Raw genomic sequence first — 17,064 nt, forward strand, 5'->3', positions numbered from 1 at the left:
AATGTAATCACAAGTCATAATGATATGTATACATAGAAAATTTCCTCCAAATATAGTACTTTGTAAGTCAATTCACTGATTTTTTACCTATGAGTGGAAATAATCCATTACCACCCAGATAATTACATGACTAAGAAAAGAATTATCTTTGGTGTCATCTGTTTATTTTACAATTATATAAAACATGTTCAAGGATTTTAATGTAGTTATTCTTAATTATTTTCCCTAATGATACTTATTATAGTAACAGCAAAATAAAATAGAAATATTTTCATGTTGAAAATTTCCGATAATTTGAATGAAATTAATTTTTGGAGCTTCTGTCTTTTTAAAAGTCTCAAGATTAGCACCATAAAAACAGAAAAGTAGTAATGCATAAAAAAATTACTAGAACTCTAATAAAATTATTTGGATCCCCAACTATAGCAACACTGATTAATGACTGCTTTTTAATTAATTGGAAGTTGTTCAGTCATTGTACCTTTTCATTTCTCCTGAGAGTTTTTATAGAAGATTCAGGGACCAACATATGCTAGTTCAATCTGCAATAAGGTATATTTATACAATCTTGTTCTTCTTGGCAGGGCAAGAATGGGCTATTTATTTCTCAGTCATTCGGGGTGGTGATAGTTTTCTGCTCAGCTGGCTAGTTCAATCAATGAAAATAGCCTTATGCATTAGAATATGAATAAAGTTTACTTTTAAACTCTGTGAATTCAAGCAAAATAAAGCCCAGAATAAGCTATTCTTTTTTTTTTTTTTTTTTAAATCCTCACCTGAGGATAATTTTTAGAGAGAGTAGAAGAGAAGGAGGAGAGGAAGAAAAGGAGAAACATCAACATAACAGAGACACATTGATTGGTTGCCTTCTGCATGGCCTTGATATAGGGCGGGGAACCTGCAACTGCAGTACATGCCCTTGATCTAGAGGCTATGGACCAATATGCTAACCACTGAGCAAACTGGCCAGGGCCACAATAAGCTCTTCTTATTGCAGAATATTTAATTCATACAGAGTGTGTGTTTAACCTCTTTATTTTTCACAGAGACATATAGTGTTTACCCCAGCAGGTTTCTCAAGGGTTTAAAGACCACACAGTGGTCTTTAAATAAATACCAGAATAGACTGGGGTAGATAGAGATGTTCGAAATGTTACCTTACTCTTTTATTCTGTGTATATATGGCTTATGGGTCTAAGTCACAGTTCTGCATATATTCCAGTAAGGGCCAACATAATTGATGACACTCCACACACTTGGGTCTCCTAATTTTCATTTAAGTAAATACTAACTCAGTGGGTTGGTGGCAGAGCCAGCATGTGCCCTGATTATATTAATAATTTTAGAAATAACGCTCCCTAAGTTTGAAAAATCTAAGTCTTTGAGGATCAATTCCACTATAAGAACCCAAAGTCTCCTTCCATTTCCCAAATAGTTGAAGCTCAACACTGATTTAGGTGCCAGCCATGCTCCTACAAGTGCCCTCATAGCATGATGCTGGTTTTATGGCCTGGATATCCACTGGGAATAAGACCTCTTCTGGAGCTATAATACAGGTGATCAATGCACTAGCCACATTTTTACCTGGAGTTAAGGTACAGAGCCTCCTACTCCTACTTCAACAACACGCACACTTTCCGTGTGTGCATTTGTAAGAAGGTTAGAATGGTCAGTATTCTAATTAATGATCTATGGATACTATGTCTTTGATGAGTAGAAGTTATTTAAAGAGACTGCCTCTGGACAGTTGTCACTCTGTCCAAGTCTTATACTCCATATCTTAGACAACTCATTTTCACTATATTGCCCAACATCTTAGAAAACGAAAGCTAATGTTATAAGTACAACATGGTTAAACTGCCCCCAACATTCTGGATGAATGAAATAATTGAAAGTTAGCTTGGAAGGAATGCAGAATAGCATATGTAACCATGATAGGATGTGACACTAGAGGGAAGAAAGGTAACAAGTGTAAAAGGAGGCTTCAGGAAAACAGAGAGAATGGGGGTAGGAGCTCCAGGGGAGCTGGGCATTCTGTTCTGCTGATGATATCTCTGCTCAGACTGGCTCATCTGTGTTCAGAGCCTAACTGAGCAAGGAGGGCAGGGGATGGCAGAACAAAGGATGCAGTAGAAGAGTAGCGGGAAATGTGCCTACTTAGCATGACAAAGATGTGTGGATTTCCACAGGGTCAAGTTAGCACAGCAGAAAGGAGCTGAAACTGAAAAATTAGGCTATTAAACCACCAAAGAAGATGCCCGTTGCACAAGAGGGGAGGGGGGTGCTGGAATTAAAAAGCTTAAGGTCTTCTGCTGGTGCTCATATCAAGTTCCTATCCAGATGCAATGAGAGATACTCTCTCCCCTCCAACTACCAGCATTAAGTAACTAAAAAAAATAAAACAAAACAAAATCATAGGAGAAGACAGTATTTGAGCCACTGCCTTACTGCCAATCCATTTTAGTCATAGATGCAGTGGTGACCAAACACTATCTGGGGACAGAAAAAGAAGATGGGTGAATTTTTATCTCTCTATCGCTTTTCCACTCTAACGGACCAGAGAATCTGTGCCCACAAGCAAAGAATCATGGTTCTAATTTATAGTGTCATTGAGTTCTGCAGTTATCTATTTGCTGTGTAAAACAAATGGCCCCCACGTGTAGTTGGCTTGAAATAATTACACTTTTCGTATTTCTCACAACTTTGTGGGTAAGAATCTGGGCAGGCTTCTGCTGGGGAACAGATTGCATTGCACGTGGTAGAGAAGTTATGCTGCGTTATTCAGCTAGCGAGTGGCCTGGACTAGAGGTTCCAGGTCTCACTCACACTTCCAGGACACCGGCAGGCGTGGTTAGAAGGGTTAGAATCTGGCTGAGCTGACCTTGGATGGTCAGCCTGACCACCGGCACCTGGCCTCTCTAGTGTGGTGGCCTCAGGGCAGCCAGCCTTCTCACATGACAGGCCACTGTTCCAAGGTCCCAGGCAGAAGCTACATTTGCGTTTATGTTAGACTTACCTTTAGTAACCAGAATAACCTGCAGGGAATGAAATGTGCTAAAGACATCACCGAGGCCTGGGAATAGGTGTCTGATAATTCGTGTTTTTGAAGCAGTTGCTGAAGATAAACAAAACTGTTTCTTCTTTACCCCCCAGTGAGTTGAGATTGATAAAAAAAAAAACCTCCAACAGAAACATTCACAGCCAGCTCCAGCTCCTCCACCCCAGCTATCTCGACACACACACACACACACACACACACACACACACACACGAGAGATGAAATTAGCTGCCAAAGTATTTGTACTGCATGCACAAAATGAAATAGGCACAGAACAAAAACTGAAAGGTACTCAGAAGGGATTCCTCCAAGTCTTTCAAGAGACCATAAGCAGAAGGACTGGAAAGATACATTTTTGTTGCCAACGGCTGTATTGATAGCCAGATGGCACCACACACACACCTAATCTGCTACTTTAGGAAGATGGGATCATCCAGCCAAACAAAGAGGACCTAGAATCACTCAGTCTAGGGGATTCTCTTCTGGACCGGGCAAGAACCACAAGCAATCCTTTGTAAGCATCCTAGAGACTCTGAGTGACTCCGTGAAGAAGAATACTGAAACCACCTGTGTATTCCACAGCGACAGTCATTTAAAAAATTAGATTCTGATGAAAGCAGAGAGAAGGGAGAAGGATGATTTTTAAAATGCAGGCTTCCACCTCCGGAAATATTTCAGAACGGGTGCCTTTATAATTACTTCCTCCCGCCTGGCCCATGAAGCTCCCCATCCTACACGGGGATCGGTGTGGGAGAGAAGTGGGGAGTCTGGCGGGATTTTGAGGGTGCGGCGTGGAAAGGGCTGAGGTCACACAGTGCGATGCAGCTCTGGATATTCATGCAACCCTGCAAACAGGGCTCGCCGGCAGCTGTCACCACCTCTCCGGACTGACGCTCGGAGGGAAAGGAACAGCTTTCGGAGTTTCCCCAGGAGACCACTCAGCTGTCAGTCCAAAAATGAAAAACACCCCAGTGGGGACTCATTTAAGAGTGTTAAATCCAAAAGCTGCAGTATAGCATCGATGCCGTCTGTGCCATACTTACTAACTTTACGCGCAATTATGGAGAAATTATACTGTGCGGTGCTCTCTCTGTCTAGCAGTTCATTAGTGGCGATGGTTCCCTCCGTCCCATCTATTGTGAAGTAGCTGTCCCCATCACTCTTCCAGTCTATGAAGTACCTGTGTATAAAAAAAGAGCGGATGCAAATGCATAGTGATTACACATTAATCATAACGGCAGTCAGGCTAACTTGACACAGTTCCTTATTTTCTCTCCCCGTAGCTATTACCCACCTTGCAATAAAGAAGAGTCTAAATGACAGCTTCTTTATTGCAAAGTCAGTATGCTCAAGGGGAAAGGGGAAATAATGAAAGATTTAGTGCTCCTGCTGTTCATATTATTTTAGGGTCTTGACACCTTGAAAGCTCAGCAGAGACTAAAATTCTGAAGCTGACCATGGGTTTCCTTAACCTGCTGAATATTAAAACTTTTCGAGCAGTAAAAAAATCCCTTAATGGTGGCTTTGGGAAGAGCTGGGGGTGGGAGGGCCATCTGGAAACAGCTGTAAAGGACTGCGGCCAGAGCAGAAGTAGGATCTTTGTATTCACAGACAGGGAAAGGGGCATCATGGTAAGGAAATCGAGGGGACATTTTTAAATTGACACTGTGGTAAAGGCATGGAAATCTTTCCCCAAACACACATAAAAGGGCATAGTTGTTTATTGTTCTATAGATCTGGACACCTTTAAAAAAAACAGTGACCTTGGCTAATACTGTCTTTTTTATGTTCTTTATTAGCTAACCTTTTTGGTAATAAGAGACACTGCAGTTCTAGCTATTGGACTGAAAAATCCAAGAAAAAAACAACAAAAAACCAGAAATTGCATTTATATAAATCTTCAGGTAACAAGAGAAATATAGTGGCACACACAGATATATACAGTCTCTCTCTCTCTCTCTCTCTCTCTCTCTCTCTCTCTCTCTCTATATATATATATATATATATATATATATATTGTATATATATAATGTATATATATAATTATGTTCAAACATATATTTTCAATCATAATAATAAACATTTTAAAATTTTACCACCTACTGGAGATTGTTCCAAATGTTTATGTATATTTATTTATCAAAACCCCACAAAAGCCCTAAAAGTTAGTATTATTAATCTTCTTATTTCATATATGAGGAAACTGAAACATAGAGACATTAAGAAATTCTCCCAAGTTCACCTAGTTAGAAAGTTTTAGAGCTGATATTTGAACCCGGTCAATAGTTTTCCTTATATTTATTATTATATAGTATTACCAATTTTAAATAAACATTTTACATGAAAGGGTTTTGCTAACCAAAAGGCTCAAAGTACCATTTATTTATCACCATCATTCTGGCCAGCTGAATCAAGGCAAGGTCACTACAAACCATGGGTGAAAGCGGATGACATCTTCATAATTAGCCCATCTGAATCACCAGGCCCAGGAAGTGATCTGGTTATTAATTATGGTATGAATCATGCTATTAATCTGCCTTTGATAATTCTCTTGTTGATGTGAATGGTGAGAATGCATTGATGTCTATTGATATCACAGTTGTATCCTGTCTCATAAGAATGTTCTCAAAACCATAAATGAAGTTAAAGCACATTTGAAAGTCAGGGAGCACAGGGTATAATGAGTTTAATTCTCTCCATCACATAATCTTTTCTGGACAAGAAAGCATTTTCTCACCGTAGCCCTTTTCAGAACCTTTATTCAATATCCATGCCTAAATTAAGATGAAAATTGCTACGGAATCTCTTTAGTAACTGTAGCATTTTTGGAAGAATGTTGGTGCAGATTGTGTTCAATTGCACAATTTAGCAAATATTTGCTCAGTGTCCCCTATGTTTTAGACCCCATACTAGGATTGAGGCATATAAAAATAAATAAAGTACAACCCCACTAATGAAAAGTCTTGTTGGGCAGACACATATAAACATTTAAACATCTGCTAGAAGAATAAAGACAGGAGAGAGTACAAAGAAAATACTTGCAGTGCAAGCCTATTGGTTCAGACAGACTTTGGTGATGTTGGGCTGATATTGGAAGATGAAAAATGAATTTTTGAGGAGATGAGTGAAGCAGACAAAGTGAGAGAAGGAAGAAAGGTTTTTCAGGAAGTTTCAAAAGTCGTTTTGTAGCAAACCCATGGAGTTTGTGTTAGGGAACTGACTACAAGTTGTCGGGATTATGGAAACATATCTGAGAGGCACAATAACTTTAAAAAAGGTAAGTGATTTAAGTCATACGTTATAATAAGGAGATGGGATATGACCCTGTGGGCAATGAACACTATCAAAGGATGTAATTAGGGTTCGGATGAAAAGTTAATCACATTTAAAGCCTATCATAGTTGTATTTATTTTATTTTTTCCATTGTTCAACTGTGTTTTAAAGATTTGTGAGAATTTATGCCAAAACCGGTTTGACTCAGTGGATAGAGCATCAGTCTGCGGACTGAAAGATCCCGGGTTTGATTCCAGTCAAGGACATGTACTTTGGTTGTGGGCACATCCCCAGTAGTGGGTGTGCAGGAGTCAGCTAATCGATATCTCTCTCTCATCAATGTTTCTAACTCTCTATCCCTCTCTGTAAAAAATCAATAAAATATATAAAAATAAATTTAAAAAATAAAGATTGTGAAAATTTAAAATACTGGTGATGTCCAGTATGGAGAAATAGACAGCGCCACTGTTCTGCTCCATGCCATTTTGTTATTACGTTGGTGAGAAGGCAGAATTAACATAGGCAAGGGCCATGTGTGTGGGGAGTTGGCACTTCTCTCCCTGTCTGCATTGGTTTTCTCTGGGTGTTCTGGTTTCAGCCACGCTCCCTCCCCACCCCCCAAAGATGTGCATATGAGTTGAGCTGGCATATCTAAATTGTCCTAATCAAAAGGAATGTAGGTATGTTGGGAGGGGCTTTGTGATGGAAAGGCATCCTGTTCAGTGTCAGGCGTATTGAAAGGGGACCAGACTGTAAGCATTTCCTGTATACTAGAATCTTGCCCAGAGACAAGGGTATATAAAGGGGTACTTAGGGATATAAAGAGATTTGATTCAATGGGTTATGAGAAAGACTTGAAATAACTAGGAATATGCTGGCTGCAGGAAGGAGACAGAAGGACATACCAGCTGTCTTTGACTTCATAAGGATGCTGACGTATAGCATGTGTCAGATTTACTTGTTACATTCCAGTGGAAGGGAGGTAAGACAGTGCAATTGAATCCATAGAAATTATGAATTCAGATAAATGTAACAAAGACATGTCGGAACTGCCCAAGGTCATAATGAGTATCCTCAGGGAACAGTATGCACCATGAGCAATGAAAAATTGACCATCCAAATGCTTGGTGTAGATGGAATAGAACAAATTTTAGCACGGTTAGAGACTCTGAAAGTACTTTACAAACCTATCTCTCTTACTTTGCATGGAATGCAATACTTAAAAAAAAAATAAAATATATATATATATATATATATATATATATATATATATATATATATATATATATTGATTTCAGAGAGAAAGGGAGAAGGAGAAAGAGATAGAAACATAAATGATGAGAGAGTGTCATTGATTCTCGACCTCATACACACCCCCTACTGAGGACTGAGCATGCAACTCAGGCGTGTGCCCTTGACAGGAATGGAAACCGGGCCCCTTCGGTCTGCAAACGGATGCTCTCTGCACTGAGCCAAACCAGCTAGGGCAAATATTTTTCAATTACCGTTTCCTACCAGCAGTCTTATTCTTACCTCTACAAACATACTCTACTCCAAGCACTCCAATAAATTATCACTTTACAAACATGAAATTATTTTTTTCAGAAACCATTTCAATCATATCTGTAGTTACATACATATAATTACCTAATTTAACCCAAATAATTAAATCATTTTATTTAATTGATTTAGTATATTCACAAAGTTGTACAACAATGTTTTCAGTCAGAAAAATTGCAGCAGTTTTTTTTTCTTTTTAAACTTAAACTTATTAGTTCACATATTTTTCATTTAATGGGTAAGCTCCAATTATTTGGAAATTTTACTTGTATGAGACAAAAATAGTGATGTGTGGTGTTAGGATCTTATATTTCTCCTATGTTTACTCTATTTTTCAATAAGTAAATATTTCTAATAGAATATTAATTATTTTTATAATTTTTACTATATTTTTTAGTTATTTTCTTAGTGTTTCTTAGTGTTTTACCATATAAAGCTTAACATTGTCTTCTTATTCATATTAGCTTAATTCTACTCAAATATAGACTTTTTATTTCTATGTAGCTATGTTCTATTATGTATATATGTATATATATTTACATATATATTATCTATATTACATCTATATATTCAAAAGTCCAATAAAAATTGTTATAATTATTGCTTTTTATAATTTTATGTCTATTAAAGCTAAAAAATAAAGAAAAATAAGTATCTTCAAAAAATCTGAGTTCTCTATTTTTTTTTCCCAATAGATTTTTATTGATTTCAGAGAGGAAGAGAGAGGGAGAAAGAGAAACATCAATGATGAGAGAGAATCACTGATGGGCTGCCTCCTGCACACCCCACACTGCAGCCCAGGCATGTGCCCGCACTGGGAATCGAACTGCATGGACTTCCTGGTTTATAGGTCGACGCTCAACCACTGAGCCATGCTAGTGAGGCTGAGTTTTCTACTCTTATGTACTTCTTTTAACCCTGGGAAATTCTCTGAGTCACCGTTCCAGGCATGGATGAAGGCAGAGGGTGATCTCATTTTGGCTTCCCGGAACTAGCGAAATGGAGTGAGTGACTGGGCCCCATGTTATCTGTCTACCAGGGGTAGAGCCTGTGTCATTCCAGTGGGATTGGGAGGGGGAAGTTAACTGCCCACCTCCCAACCACACTCACAGGAATTTGTCCGCTGAGTTGGGGGGATGAGAAACCCAGCCCCTCTTGGTGAGATGTTACATCTCACTGGGAGCTGAGGGCAGAGGGGTCATGTGTTCTCAGCCAGGCCAAAGTGGGTTTTCTATCTGGGAAGTGTTTGCAAAATCCCAGATCCCTGGCATCAGAGGTGAATAAAGCTAGTCTAGAAAATTCAAAGGACCTTGGGGAAGAAAGATAACCACATTCACAGAAAGTAAATAAACTGCCTTATACTTGCCAAAATCTACCTCAAATTTGAATGCTGTTACTTAAATACTATATTAAGTTCAATGCACATATTTTATTTTCTTTATCTACCTAAGAGCTAAATATTTATTTTCAAAGCAATGCATTTAGGGTTTTAAAAATGCATTATTCAGGACCATCATCTACTTTTGGTTTCTTAAGGACTTTGTTCGTTTTCATACTGAATACACTAAATCCCAGACAAAATTCAGACAATTAATCATTTTATATGTAGTTAATTATAACTTACAGAAATTAATAATTTACAAAGCTGATTCAAAATGAAATATTTCCTTGTACAATGAGTCACTGTACACAAGTTATTTTTTATTGTAATTTTAAGTTTTCCTGGAAACATTAAAAAATTTAAAAACGTACATAATGTATCCATAAAATGCTGTGTCTATATTTTAGTTTAATGCTTCTATGCATTTATCAATCCAAATCCAATTATCTTTCAACTTTAGTAAGCAAATTCATGTATTTAGTTCAGACTAACACTGACATAGAATTTGATTCCATAAATCAACCACCACTGAGAGGCAGTGAAATAATATGTAAAGATGCTGACTTTCTGAACAGAGAAAACTAGAGTGATATACTAATTCCTTCACTTACCTTGAGCAGTCAAGTTAGAAATTACCCCCTCATGCCTGTTCTCTTTGTCTCCTATAATATTTGGAAAATAATACATACTAAACAGTACAATAGTGAGTGTTCTTGTAAAGATGATATGAGAGAAGATATATGTGCTTTGGCATAGAATTGTGTGTGTGTGTTTGTGTGTGTGTATGTGTGTGTTTGTGAGTGAGAGAGAGACAGAGAAAGAGAGAATATGTATTATTTTCTTCTCTCTGCCCACATCTACACTAATAAAAAATAAATATGCAAATTGACCATCACTTCGCAGTGCCCACCAGCCAATCAGAAGTGACTATGCAAATTAATCCCATAAAGATGGTGACTTTCCTGCCCCTCTGCTGCTTGGGGCCTCTGGGCAGCACACATGCAGGTTCAGAGTGGCCTGGTGTGGTAGGACACCTGCTATGAGAAGGAGGGTGGGGAGTGGAGGGAGCTACAGGAGAGGTGCTGTGGCTGGAGTGAAGACTGAAGATTCTGGCTGGAGCAAAGTCACAAGGTGGCGGCCAGAGCAAAGGCCTGGGTCCCAGGTGCCAGAGGAAAACTGGTGCCGGCAGCCAGGGAAAGAAAGGCGTATTGCACAAATCTTTGTGCAACAGGCCTCTAGTTATTAATAATGGTGTATTACCTTCCCCCAAAACATCCCTACCATACAAATGTTTGCCTAGTTCTAGGACCAAGTTGTGACAAACACAGCCTTCAACTTTAAAATACCTGAGTCGCAAAGCTCCCATACAACCCCTGGAAGCAGAAACCAGGAGCACCAATATCCAGCCCAATTTCACACTGTGGCGCTCCTGCTCAGCTCTCATTCACTCATTGCTGGCATCTAATTTTTACCTCTGTCATTTTGTGAGGTTTGATGCCTCCTTTTCTCCAGATGATATTCTCCCAGAAAGTTCACTGCCTTCTTTGGAAGTTACCTTAAACTTACTTGAACATTTTCAGCATCTTCAGCATCTTCCCACAGCTGGTCAGACTCTAAAACTATAGGTCTAGAACTAGGCCCTGGCATTTTCCTGATGTGACTAATTCCTTTATGTGACTAATTCCAATGCCTGACTGACTGAATGATAAATGTGAGGTAGCACCATTTTATATTGTGATAATTTTCCCAATATAGCAATGAGTTGATATTTATAAGAAACTAGAGGCCCAGTGCATAAAAATTCGTGCACTGGGTCGGGGGGAGAGGGTGGCCTCAGCCCAGCCTGCTGCGCCCTCTCACAGCCCAGAAGTTCGCAGGGGATGTCTGAATGGCAGTTAAGGTCCACTCCCCACAGCCTAAGCCGCAGTCAGACAATCCTAGTGTTGCCATGGAGGTGTGAGAGATTACACCACTGCTGCTGCACTCACCACCTATCAGCCTGGCTTGTGGCTGAGTGGCGCTCCCTCTGTGGGAGTGCACTGGCCACCAGGGGGCAGCTCTGGCCCCACTGCTGCCAGTGGCCTCCCTCTGTCAGTGCTGCCTGACAAGCAGCTCCCATCCCCCCCTCCTCCCCCCCAGGCCCTCCACTGCCACCGGTTGCCATCACCCTGATCACCATCCTCTCCCTCTGTCCGCTGGCACCCACCTTCACTGGCTTGGTGCTGTCCTCTCACCAGCCCTGCCCCACACTGACCAGTCCTTCCACTGTTAGGTCGATTTGCATATTAGGCTTTTATTATAAAGGATGATCATCAATGACTGACAGTGGACCCTCCCTTACATTTTTCTGGACAATTCAGAGAATATATGACCTAGTTCTAAAATGTCTAGATAATTTTTAAGATGTATACCCTCAGAGTGAACCACCAATGTGTACATTGGTTTTATGACAGTCCACATTCAATCTTAGGGTAGAATGATATTTTAATTGAAACTAATCACAAGAGTATAATATGAAAGCTCTAATTTGGCCTAACTCACCTGCTTAAGTGAACAAAATCCTTAAATATATACTTTATACTTATTTGATGAGTAGATAGAATATGAGATTCAAATAAAAAACAACAAAAAATGTTCATGACCCATATAAAATGAAGCAAATCTATAATTTGTAGATGTATGCATAGTGACTGTTGCTAAGAAACCTGTTTTAACAACTGAATAGAAATCAAAAATTAAAATATTAACTTAATCTGTATAGGTTACTTGACAGAGTACAAATTTATTACTTTTCTGTAAATTAGTTTTCAGAAATGCTTTTGAAAAGTTTTATTCTCTCTATTAGGTAAGCATTCTTTTTACATTTATTTATGTATTTATTTATTTTTGCCTAATAACTTTCTCACATTCAATAGAAAAGCTAACTTTGATCCAACTCAATTCTCAGACACATTTTGTAAAACACATTTGAAAGATATAGTTATTCTGAAAATATTTCATCTCCTTCTTTAAGCTACAATATAAAGATGTAGGGATAATGATTCCAGTCACAGTAGGAAGTATTCATTTGTTAAAAAGTAATAATGTTATAGGCACCCCTCACCAACACCAGAGGAACGTGACTGGACAGGACAGCCCCCTGAGCCAGTGGGAGAGAGAGGGCTGTCCCCAACCTTGGTCCTTGTCTTCTCATACAAATGAATTCATAGGAGCGACCATGACTGCATTGTGAAAAGCCAATTTGTTCAAGCAACTAAAGCATGCACCTATATTGGGGGAAAAAAAGCAACCGCAAAGCAAGTGAACCTGTAGATACATCTGGCTTATGAAGCACAGATGGGCTCTCAGGTAATCTGAAGAGGCTTCAAAATTCCTCTGCTGACTGTTTTGGTACAGATTAATGCTCAAGGTCCCTTTTTTACTTTGTTGTGGCCTTCCCAGGATTCATGAAAAGCACCTGGCAACTGTATCTTGCCAAGCCTTGAGACTGCTGGCTTCTCTGCATAAGGAGCCAAACCGCCCTTTTTTCCTTCTCTCCTCCCCCTCCCTTTCTGCATTCTCTCATCAGGGAGGTTTTTTAAGCATTTGCTCCAGTGTCCCTGGCCGGTGAAGACAATGGTTTTCTAGTGATAATACAAGCTGGCTGCAAATCGCCCACAGTGTTTGGCCATGTTTTAACTTTCCTGTCTCAGTTTCCCTCTTTCTCCCGCCCTGAAACCCTGGAACAGTCTTAGCTGGCTGCAAAGGTCACGTCCATATTTCCTCCTTCCTTTCATTCTTTTTGCCCTGTCTGCCTAATCCTGTTTCTAACTCCTCTCAATAGTAAATGAGGAAAGCTTAAGCAATTGGAGGAAAATAATTTTAATAATATTTGATTCTGATGTATTTCTCTTTCTTTAGAGATAATTTGCATATTACATCCTTCCAAATGCCAAGTTTAAGAAATCCAAAACACGAACTCTGAAGAATATATGCAGTCCTAGGTTCATTGCAGCATTATTTATATTAATAGCCAAGATAAGGAAGCCATCCAAGTGCCCATCGGTAGATGAGTTGATTAAAAATAATGGTACATATATACAATGGAATATTAATTGGCTATAAAAAAGAATGAAATCTTTCCATATGTGATGGCTTGATGTAGAAGTAATCATGATAAGCAAAATAAGTCAGACAGAGAAAGACAAATGCCACATGATTTCATTTATATGTGGGAACTAAAGAAGAAAATGAGCTAAAAAACAAAACAAAATAGAAACTGGCTCATAGATACAGATGATTAATTAATGATTTCCAGAGGGAAGAGGCATTGGGGGACCAGGAAAAAAGGTGAAGAAATGAATAAGTAAAAACTAGCCCTTATCAAATAGTCATAGGGAAGTAAAGTACAGTATACTCAACATAAACAATAATATTGTGATAGCTTTGTATGATGCAGGAGGTTACGTGAAACAGTGGGGGGATCACTTTGTAAAGGATATGATTGTCTAACTACTATGCTGTATACTTGAAACTAATAGAAAATAAAATTGAGCAAAAAATTCCACAAGATGAAAAAAAGGGAAATTAAAGCCCAGGCAGGAGAGATCAGAGATGGGTCATTTGGATTCATTCCAACTAACTGAACCTTCCTTCTAAACTCTTTGAATCCTTGATTAGTGTCATTTCATTCCGGTTCTTTGCTGTGTGCAGTGATGGAAAAAAAAAAAAAAAAAAGAAATATTAACAAATGCCCAGAAGTATAGAATAGCAGAGTCCTAAATAAATACCTCACAAAATAACCCTGTGGAAAGACAGTTAAGAAACATAAAATGAAACAAACAGACCCTATCTACATATGTCAAATAATTTGACATTTTGATGCTTATTTTACAAAACATATTTTTACCATCAATCTTAAGTCAGCAAACATATTTCCAGGCCAGAAAAGATGATTCATACCCTGTGTTTCCTCAACCGATGATTCAAGCTTATTGTTTACTCCAAGGACATGGAAGAAAGACAACTTTCATGTTGACTCAAAGGCCGTTTTATCTTTTGACAACCCCTCCCGGGGACCCATCTGGGTCTATAGCTCTAGTGAGTCAGTACCCTTTAGAAAGGAAGACTTGGGGATATTACTTCATTTCACATAAAACAGCTCTTGTCAGACACCAGCTCCTGTGACATTAAAAAAAATTGATTTATAGATGGAGAGTTTCTCTAAACTGTGGCTTTCCTTTATTTCTCACACGAGGGTTTTGATTCTAACCATTTCCTTATATTTGAAAGTTAGTAATGCTTGCCTTCTCTGTACTGAATGTAAAATTGTACTTACAGACTCTCTGGTTTTTCTTTTCAAGTATTAAGTTAAATCATAAATTACTAACATTTTGATATAAACAGGCTTTATCAGTCCTCAAAAATAGAACATACTGTAAATGTAAACAACCTAGCATGTTCTCCAAGATAGCGTGTTCCACTATGTTCCAGAAGTCTCCCCATTGATTGCACTGTAGGGAGTGTCAATCCATATTTATTTACTTCCACATTACTTCCTTTACAACCTTCAAAACTCCTTCTGCAGCTGTTTATATTCTTGAAAGTACCCGCAAATGTACTCACTGGACACTTCCTACTTTCATAATTATCACTAGGGGCCTCGGGAACAAGATTGATGAATGACTCAGTATATAACAACTACTGACATGGCAGCTCCTTGAGAAGGCCCTTCAGGCACTGGCAATAAATACAGTTTCCTGGAGTGAATCATGTTGGTATATGGACATGTAGAACAACATCTGGGATCCAGTGAGTAAATTAGCCCCCATCCCACCTGACACATAGGGGCACTCAGCAATTGCTATTTGACTTCCCTTTCCCAAAACACATGTTTTGTTGTTGTTGTTGTTTTTTAGGGTTCTCTCCTGATCACAGACAGACATGCTTCAAGAAGAAACATATTTGAGCCACTTTGGAGGATGGATTCAGATGAATACAAAAGCAGCTCTTGAAGCATTCATCTTGTATGAAAACTGCTGTTTGAAATGTTAACCCTGCTATTTGGCTTCTGTGGATTTAACCTTCCCCAGACAAGTTCATCAGTGCTGGCACCAGGCCAGGCCTCTGTTTGAGGTCTCAGGGCCCCAGTAGACACTGGCTCTTTAAGAACTTGCAAAAGGGGGTTGGAAACACTCCATATTTGGGAGACAAAGAGGGTAGGATCATATAAATATGGAGAATTCCTGCATGTTGGGGCCCAGAATTTGAGATACATTTTCCTCTGGACCCGCGCGTAATGAATGTAACTCTATCTCTCTAAGTATTGCTTTGTTCTTCTTCCGTTTTCCGTAACACTCTCACACTCTCAACACATTTCCTGAGATTTTTCCTATATGCTATGGGTATGTGGAGGCTATGCTTTTATGCTTAAATCCATTCTTTTTCATTAATTACCCCATGGCATAAAATCTTATGCTTTATGTGTCTGTATATATTTCCCTATGTCAATAGAGTAGTGTTTTGCATTTTTATGCAATACTTTCAACAATAAATATTTTTAAAATGTAATAATAAATATATATTTTTTTTTATAAAGCCTACTTAATGCTTCTTTGGTATGGTTCTTGTATGCTATGTGTCGGCCTGTGGCAAGGACTTTGAAGGTAGATAAGGAGCAAAGCTGAAGTAGAAAAAGTCTCAAAAGATGTTGCAGGGTCAATGTATGAGTGAAGAAATGGGTAAACCCCACCGGGTTTCAGTTAGTGCAAGTGGAATTTAGGGGCTTGAGGGGATGAGGAGAGAGATTTCTTACACTTTCTTACTCCATCGATTGCTTTGTGGACACACTACCCTGCAGCCCTATGTCAATCGAAGCTCCTGGAAAAATGTGGGTTTGGAGAAATTCCGTCATTCAACTTATCCAAGGCCTGACTCCAACTGTGCTTCCATCAGCAGACACAACTGTGACGGCCGACTGCAAATGTTTTCCCAACAAAACTTTGGGCCAAAGGCAGAGACTTTAGAAACACGGATTAAATGCTTATCATATCCCCAGCACTGCAAAATCTCTTGTCACTCATCTCGAGAACCAGCCTCTGAGGTTGTATTATTAAATCCCTTTTATAGATGGCAGTTGAGATTGGTTAGCTTGAGTGGCATGGCCAGCATCACACCACTACCCAAAGGCCACTGCAAGGATCTACTGTCAGAGGTGTTTGTTCAGATCCTGTGGCTTTCCCACTAATATCCAGGAGAAGCCACTCTGTTTCCCTGCAGGCTTGGACAGAGTGTTTTTAAAATGCTTTGATTTCTTTTTCTGCAGAGAGAGAGAGAGAGAGAGAGAGAGAGAGAGAGAGAGAGAGAAAAGTGTTTTATTGTTGTTGTTGCTTGCTTGTTTGTTTTTGTTAAATCTTACCTCACAGCACTGCTGCCCACGTCGAGGTCCTGCGCGGTGACGGCGCCGATGACGGTGCCCACCGGCGTGTCCTCGAACACCTCCATGGTGTAGAGCGGCTTGCTGAACACGGGCGGCTCGTCCACGTCCAGCACGCTGATCTTCACCGTGGCCGTGTCTTTGAAGGGCCCCGCCGAGTGAAAGCGGTGGTCCAGGTGCAGGTTGGAGGCTTCCACTTTGAACGTGTACGCCTTCTTGGTTTCAAAATCCAACGGCTGCAGCGGGGACAAACCAAACGGGAGGAGGTGCGTTCGCAGGATGCTCAGAGGCGGCGAGCAAGGCTTCAGGTCATTGGCAAGAGAATGCACATTGTAGTGGTTTCTGTGCTGGTTTCCATACCTCGCTGTCCCTGACCC

General features: G+C 39.5%; 1 protein-coding gene across 1 annotated transcript in view; it reads right to left on the bottom strand.

Annotated features, from left to right (window-relative positions):
- Positions 1-17,064, bottom strand: part of CDH12 (cadherin 12) — a 455,451-nt gene that overhangs the window by 11,861 nt on the left and 426,526 nt on the right. The window contains exons 7-8 of the mRNA XM_036410619.2: positions 16,670-16,923; positions 4,102-4,238 (exon numbers count right to left, since the gene is read on the bottom strand). Coding sequence (XP_036266512.1) covers positions 4,102-4,238; positions 16,670-16,923 — 391 coding nt within the window. The remainder of the gene's footprint in view (positions 1-4,101; positions 4,239-16,669; positions 16,924-17,064) is intronic.

Source organism: Pipistrellus kuhlii, unplaced genomic scaffold (genome assembly GCF_014108245.1).
Source record: "Pipistrellus kuhlii isolate mPipKuh1 unplaced genomic scaffold, mPipKuh1.p scaffold_m20_p_4, whole genome shotgun sequence".
Lineage (NCBI taxonomy): Eukaryota > Metazoa > Chordata > Mammalia > Chiroptera > Vespertilionidae > Pipistrellus > Pipistrellus kuhlii.